Here is a 6,953-nt window from a genome sequence, read left to right on the forward strand (position 1 = left end):
CCAAAATTCATAATATGGCGCGTAATGCAACTTTTCAGCAAACAAATGGTATGCGTGGAAAACTACTATTATTTCCAACAGTCTGTAGTTATTGTACTACATGTACAATGTCAGTCAGACCTGTCATGAGTATATTCAGTCTGAAGAAGGGTCTCGACCCGAAACGTCGCCCATTCCTTCTCTCCCGAGATGCTGCCTGACCTGCTGAGTTACTCCAGCATTTTGTGAATAAATACCTTCGATGAGTACATTCTGCTATTTATAGAAAGATTATTGAACAGAAATATTTTTCACAACACAAAGAAAAAATTGATTTGTTTTGTTATCTCTGTTTTGCTACACAAAATGTATGACTAAGTTATGAAGAAAGAGTTTCATTTAAAACTGCACATACCTAATTTCATTGAACACATACTTGCTCCAGTGGTCTTCAACAGCATATCACAACAGTCCATGGTCCCCCCACCCCCCGCTACCCTCTCCACCACCCCCACTACCCTCCCCCCATCCACTCCCCCCCACTCCCACTGTACCCCAACTCCCCCTACTCCCCCTTTCCCCAGCCTCCCGTCCAACCCCCCACTCCCGCCTCCGCCCTACTCACCCCCTTTCCCGCCCTCCCAACCCCATCTTTTCCCTCACCTTCACTACCCCTCCCCCGACCCCCACTCCCCCCTCCCCTGCACCCCATCCCCTCTCAACATCAACGGGCCTCGCGCTATGCAGTGAGGCAAGCGACGAGGCGAGGCCAGCGGCATGTCAAGGCGAGGCCAGCGGCGAGGTGAGGCGAGGCCAGCGGCGAGAGGCGGGGCGGGGCGAGAGGCAGGACGAGCGGCGAGGTATGGGTTTTGCGGAACAATGTGAGGTGAATTCACAGTGGCGGAAATGAAATAAGAAAGCGGAATCTTTCCACCAAATCCGGAAGGGTTGGGAGGTCTGGGAATGGGTGACGTTTTTCTGGTCGAGACCCTTCTTCAGACTGATTTCAGGAGAGGGGGTGGGACAAAGATAGAATGTGGTCAGGAAGACTAGTGGGAGAACTGGGAAGGGGGAGGGGATAAAGAGGGAAAGCAGGGACTATCAGAAGTTAGAGAAGTCAATGTTCATCCTGCTGGGGTGTAAACTACTCATGTGAAATATGAGGTGCTGTTCCTTCAATTTGCGCTGGGCCTCACTCTGACAATGGAGGAGGCCCGGGATAGAAAGATCAGACTGAGAATGGGGATCTAGTCGTGCAGGTCCATCGTTCCTTGAAGGTGAAGTCGCAGGTAGATCAGGTGGTCAAAAAGCTTTTGGAACATAGGCCTTCATCAGCCAGAGTATTGAGTATAGAACGTAGACACAAAATATTGGAGTAACTCAGGGGGTTTGGCAATATCTCGGGAGAGAAGGAACGGATGAGGCTTTGGTCGAGACCCTTCTTCAGACTGTAGAATTTGGGAGGTCATGTTGCAGTTGTATAAGACATGGGTGAGGCCGTATTTAGAGTATTGTGTTCAGTTCTGGGCACCGTGTTAGAGAAAAGATGTCAAGCTGGAAAGGGTGTAGAGAAGACTTACGAGCATCAGTCACCTGAAAGGAAGCATGCAGGTACAGCAGGCAGTGAAGAAAGCCAATAGAATGTTGGCCTTCATAACAAAAGGAGTTGAGTATAGAAGCAAAGAGGTCCTCCTGCAGTTGTACAGGGCCTTAGTGAGACCACACCTGGAGTACTGTGTGCAGGTTTGGTCTCCAAATTTGAGGAAGGACATTCTTGCTATTGAGGGGGTGCAGCATAGGTTCACGAAGTTAATTCCCCGAATGGCGGAACTGTCGTATGTTGAAAGACTGGAGCGACTGGACTTGTATACACTGGAATTTAGAAGGATGAAGGTCTTATTGAAACATATAAAATTATTAAGGCAGGAAACATGTTCCCAATGTTGGGGGAGTCCAGAATCAGGGGCCACAGTTTTAGAATAAGGGGTAAGCCATTTAGAATGGAGATGAGGAAAAACCTTTTCACTCAGAGTTGTAAATCTGTGGAATTCTCTGCCTCAGAAGGCAGTGGAGGCCAATTCTATGGATGCTTTCAAGAGAGAGTTAGATAGAGCTCTTAATGATAGCGGAGTCAGGGGGTATGGGGGGACGGCAAGAACGGGGTACTGATTGTGCATGATCAGCCATGATCACATTGAATGGCGGTGTTGGCTCGAAGGGCTGAATGGCCTACTCCTGCAGCTTTTGTCTATTATCGCATACAACAAATAATGCTCCTACATTTTCGCCATTTCCAACGGGATCCTAACACTAGTCACATCTTCCCATCTCCACCACTTTCCACCTTCCGCAGAAACCGTTCTCTCCGCAACTTCCTGGTTAACTCATCTCTTCCCACCCAAACCACCCCCTCCCCAGGTACCTTCCCTGCAACCGCAGGAGATGCGACACCTGTCCCAAAACCTCCTTCCTAGACTATGTCCAGGGATCCCAAAAGTCCTTTCAGGTTAGGTAGAAGTTCAATTGCACCTCTTCCAAATTCATCTACTGTATCCGTTGTTCAAGATGCGGACTCATATACATCGGCGAGAGCAAATGCAGACTGTGCGATCTTTTCGCTGAACACCTTTGCTCCGTCCACCTGAACCTACCCGATCTCTCGGTTGCTAAACACTTTAATTCTCCTTCCCTTTCCGACACTGACCTTTCTGTCCTAGGTCCCCTCCATTGTCAGAGTGAGGCCAAACACAAATTGGAGGAATAGCATCTCATATTTCGCTTGAGCAGCTTACAGCCCAGAGGTATATTGATTTCGCTAATTTCAACTAACCCCGGCATTCCCTCTCTCTCTATCCCTCCCTCACCCAAGCCGAACCAGCTTCTTGTTTTCACCCAACAAACAGCTAACAATGGCCTGTTTCCTTTATCATTGTTACTTTTTTGCATATCTTTCATCCATTGTTCTTTATGTTTCTACATCATACTCTAGATCTCTCATTTCCCTTTTTCCCCAACTGAAGGATCTCGATCCGAAAGTCACCCATTCATTCTCTCCAGAGACGCTGACGGTCCCGTTGAGTTACTCCAGCTTTTTGTGACATTGAGCCTCCAATTTGTGAAGCCAAAGAATGTGAGCAAGAAAAGGGGGCCACAGATAGAGGAGAACAAAGATTTCAGAGGGTCACAGGAGTGGAGGAGGTGACAGACTGAGTGAGGGTGTGAGGACCAAGGAGGGATTGGTACACTAGGATGAGAATGCTCAAACTGAGGCAGGGAGTAAGACACTAACACACTCACTGTTCACTGCCCGGCAGGCAGGAAGAGAAGACCCCGATGTCCACAGTGGAGGAGCAGTCAGGCCCACAAGACTCCACCAGTCAGGCCCCAGATCCACACGGGAATGGCAGAGAGCAAGGACCAGCTCGTCTGATACAATCGCCGCCTTCTCCATCTCTCCAAACCAGTCTGCAAACCACAAGAGCATCCGTGAGATCACCTCTCATTCTTCTCAACTCCAGCAAGTACAGACCGACCCCACTTCAGTCCAGTCCTTTACCTCAGGCTCCACCCCCGGGCCCAGGCCCCTCCCCCTCCGTGGGCCTCGCCGCCGCCCCGCGCCGCGGACCGGTCGGTTGCCAGGGGAACGACGTCAGTGACGCCAAACGGTGTCTGTGGCGTCATCGCGCAAATGACTCGCCGACGTTTTACCGCATCATCTGACAGGGGCGGCCGCAACCCGGGGGGAGGGGAAGAGTGAGCTGTCAATCAGAGGAGCCGCTGCGGGCAGTCACTTTTCCCAGGAGGGAAACTGATCTGCCAACAGTCTTAAAACACAAGGTACATGATATTTGATATTGAGTTGACAGAAACTGAATTATTTTAATAATTGTAAAAATAATTAAATTCAATTTATCAATTTAAAATACTTTATTGGCATGATAAGATACATCATTATATTGCTAAAGTATAGAACATAGCATACATATTTAAAATGCATGAATATAAAAACAAGTATACGATGCATGGGTCGATATGCCCCTGTACATATATATATATATATATATATATTTATTCACGCAATACATTTATAGTCTTTTATCGATTGCTACTGGTTCTTGCAGTTGTAAACAGTACAGCAAGGTAGCACGTTTAACAGGTCGATATTAATTTCCTTAGAGTCAATTTATGTATGAGTGTATGTGTACATGTTGGTCATTCACTGTCCCTCAGGTTGTGGCATGCTGTTACATATTGTGCGCCAAGATGTGCCGTATTTCCTTCGCCAAGGATTATTCTTAGTTTTGATATATCGTCTAGTTCTTTAAAATCTGAGGTCGCCAGACTGAGTTTTTCCAAATATATTTTTCTTATTTTATCGATTTTTTTACATTTTAAGAGAAAATGCACCTCTGTTTCAAACACATCTGTCAAGCAGTGACCGCATATTCTATTTTCTCTTGGTTGCCAAGATCTCTTCTGTCTTCCTTTTTCAACTGCCAAATGATGGTCACTTAACCTGTACTTGGTGAGGGTCTGTCTCTGCTTTATGTCTCTAACAGTTGAGAGATAGTCTGCCAATTTATAATCTCTTTTGAGGGCACGGTAGCACCCTAGTCTGTTTTGGCTTTTAGTTACTTTATCCCAATGTTCCAAATAGATTTCTTTGCATTGTTTAATAATTTGGTTCACTCTAACTGGTGATTGGAAAACAGTGTTGATCTGAGACTGGTCAAGGTTTAACTGAGTTGGGGTAGTTAGTCTCAGTACCAACTGACACAGGGAGCTCTTTTCTGGGTTCCCCTCTTGGATTTGGAGGGCTTTGAACTGGAGGGTGTCTGGGGGACTAGATTTAAGGTGATTCCAAAAATTTAGTGCTCGTCTAAATAAAAAATAATACTGTCGTCGGTAGGGATGCCAACTATCTCACTCCCAAATGCGGGACAAGATGACGTCCAGAGTGTTTGGAGCTAAAATGTCGGAAACCTAGATTGTCTGGACCTAAACTGTCCGGACCTACAAAGCCGGGGCCTGCAGCGTCCAGGCTTACATCACCGTCCCCCCCCCCCCCCCCCATCCAGACAAACCAATTTAATACGGGACAAAACAATTTAGCCCAAAGTACGGGATGTCCCGGCTAATAAGGGACAGTTGGCAACCCTACTGCCAACAGTCATAAAACACTAGATACATGAAACATGAAATTAAAGTGACGAGTGGAAAGGGTTGGGGATGTGCAAAGATTTGAGGGTGGGGGCAGGGTAGTCAGTCTACCCCACGACAGAAAGGGGATGGAGTTGCACAGTTTGATAACCTCAGGGAAGAGGGATATCCTGTGGTGGTCTGTACTGCATCATGGTGGAACTGTTACATAATGTGTCATTGAGTAGCATCCTCCCCTCCAAGACCACCTCCTATGAATCCGCTTCCGCTCCCAGGACGGAGCCAGATGAATTTGTGAATTCTGATGGTCTCTGTGGCCTTTGCCCTGCTGCTCCAGCACACAACAGCGAAGGAGGTGGCACTGACTACAACTGTTTGGTACAACCTCAGGTATTTCAACCCACACCACTGAACAAAGTCTTTGACTACACCTCTGCATTCAGCTTCTCTCCCATCAATGATGCAGCCCACAATTGCAGAGTCATCCAAAAACTTCTGCAGGTGGCAGGAGTCTAAGTGATATCTGAAGTCCAGTAGATGTTGAACAGGAAGGGAGAGAGTACCGTCCCCTGTGGGGCCCCCATGTTGCTCACTACCATGTCCGAGACACAGTTCTGTTTCCTGACATTGTGGTCGTCCAGTCAGGTAGTTGGTGATCCAGGACACCAATGGTGCATCCACCCGCATCTTCGTCAGTTTGCTGCCTAGCAATGCAGGCCAGATGGTGATAAGCACTGGAGAATTTTAAAAAGATGACTCTCACAGTGCTTCCCGGTTTCCGAAGACAATTTGGTGTCAAATGTGCAACTGGGGAAGTGAAATAGAAACTATTTTCTCAAGACGGAAACTTGAACAAAATAAATTGTTTCCAACGCAGAAGCAATGAAAAAGATCAGAGATAATTTAATGAAAGAGATAAAGAGCAAAGTAAGAGGTGAGAGATGCAGCCAGTCAGAATCATGTAAAGAGTACGCATTTCTGATGAGATAAAATAAAATGGAAATTTATTGAGAAAGTGAGCGGTGATTCTGTGCAAAGTGAGTCTGAGGGGCAATGGTGGTAAATTGTTGACAGCAGAGTGAGTGGGAATCACTGCCAGGTAAGGAAGGCGAAAATTAGACGGGGCCTGAGGGTTGTATTACACTCAGAACGTGGTTCCAAAGTAGGACATGGTGCCTGAGAATGTAGTGGATGCAAGAACACTCACACAAGTGAACAAGTATCTGGAACAGCGTTGCAGTGTACAAGGTTATGGAGCAAGTGCTGATAAACTGGACTGGTACAGGGGGGCTCTTGTTCGTCAGTATGGAGGGCCACATGGGCTGTCTCTGTACTGCACAATCCCATAAGTCTGTCAGAGTCACTACAGAGGGTACAATGAACCTCGCAGAAATGGCTGTAAATCAGGAACTGGAAGTAAGGGGAATCCCTGAAAAATTGCAATCAAAATTGTTATCTAGACAGCTTTGGAGCTGAGGGCAGACAAGTCTCTGGGGCATCTTCTCATCATTCCAGGGAAAGGAGGCAAAGGTCTTGGCAAAGGCGGAGCAAAGCGGCACCGAAAAGTGCTTCGCGATAACATCCAGGGCATCACCAAGCCAGCCATCCGCCGCCTGGCTCGGCGTGGCGGGGTCAAGCGGATCTCGGGTCTGATCTACGAGGAGACCCGCGGGGTGCTGAAGGTTTTCCTGGAGAATGTGATCAGGGACGTGGTCACCTACACCGAGCACGCCAAGCGCAAGACGGTCACTGCCATGGATGTGGTGTACGCTGTGAAACGCCAGGGCCGCACTCTCTACGGGTTCGGCGGCTAA

At 47.6% G+C, this 6,953-nt stretch overlaps 1 protein-coding gene across 1 annotated transcript; it reads left to right on the forward strand.

Moving 5' to 3' along the window:
* The first annotated feature begins 5,331 nt into the window (after window positions 1-5,331).
* LOC144609581 (histone H4-like) lies at window positions 5,332-6,953 on the forward strand. The gene is made up of 2 exons (XM_078428087.1): window positions 5,332-5,529; window positions 6,600-6,953. The coding sequence occupies exons 1-2, from the start codon at window positions 5,332-5,334 to the stop codon at window positions 6,951-6,953; spliced, it is 552 nt and encodes a 183-aa protein (XP_078284213.1).

This window comes from Rhinoraja longicauda, chromosome 34, assembly GCF_053455715.1.
Source record: "Rhinoraja longicauda isolate Sanriku21f chromosome 34, sRhiLon1.1, whole genome shotgun sequence".
NCBI lineage: Eukaryota > Metazoa > Chordata > Chondrichthyes > Rajiformes > Arhynchobatidae > Rhinoraja > Rhinoraja longicauda.

What these genes read in the sequence shown, in the direction of transcription:
- LOC144609581 (XM_078428087.1), top strand. Translation starts at nt 5,332, where the DNA reads ATGGTGGAACTGTTACATAATGTGTCATTGAGTAGCATCCTCCCCTCC. An exon ending in ACTGTTTGGTACAACCTCAG is followed by an intron (nt 5,530 to 6,599) that starts GTATTTCAACCC and finishes ATTGTTATCTAG; the next exon opens with ACAGCTTTGGAGCTGAGGGC.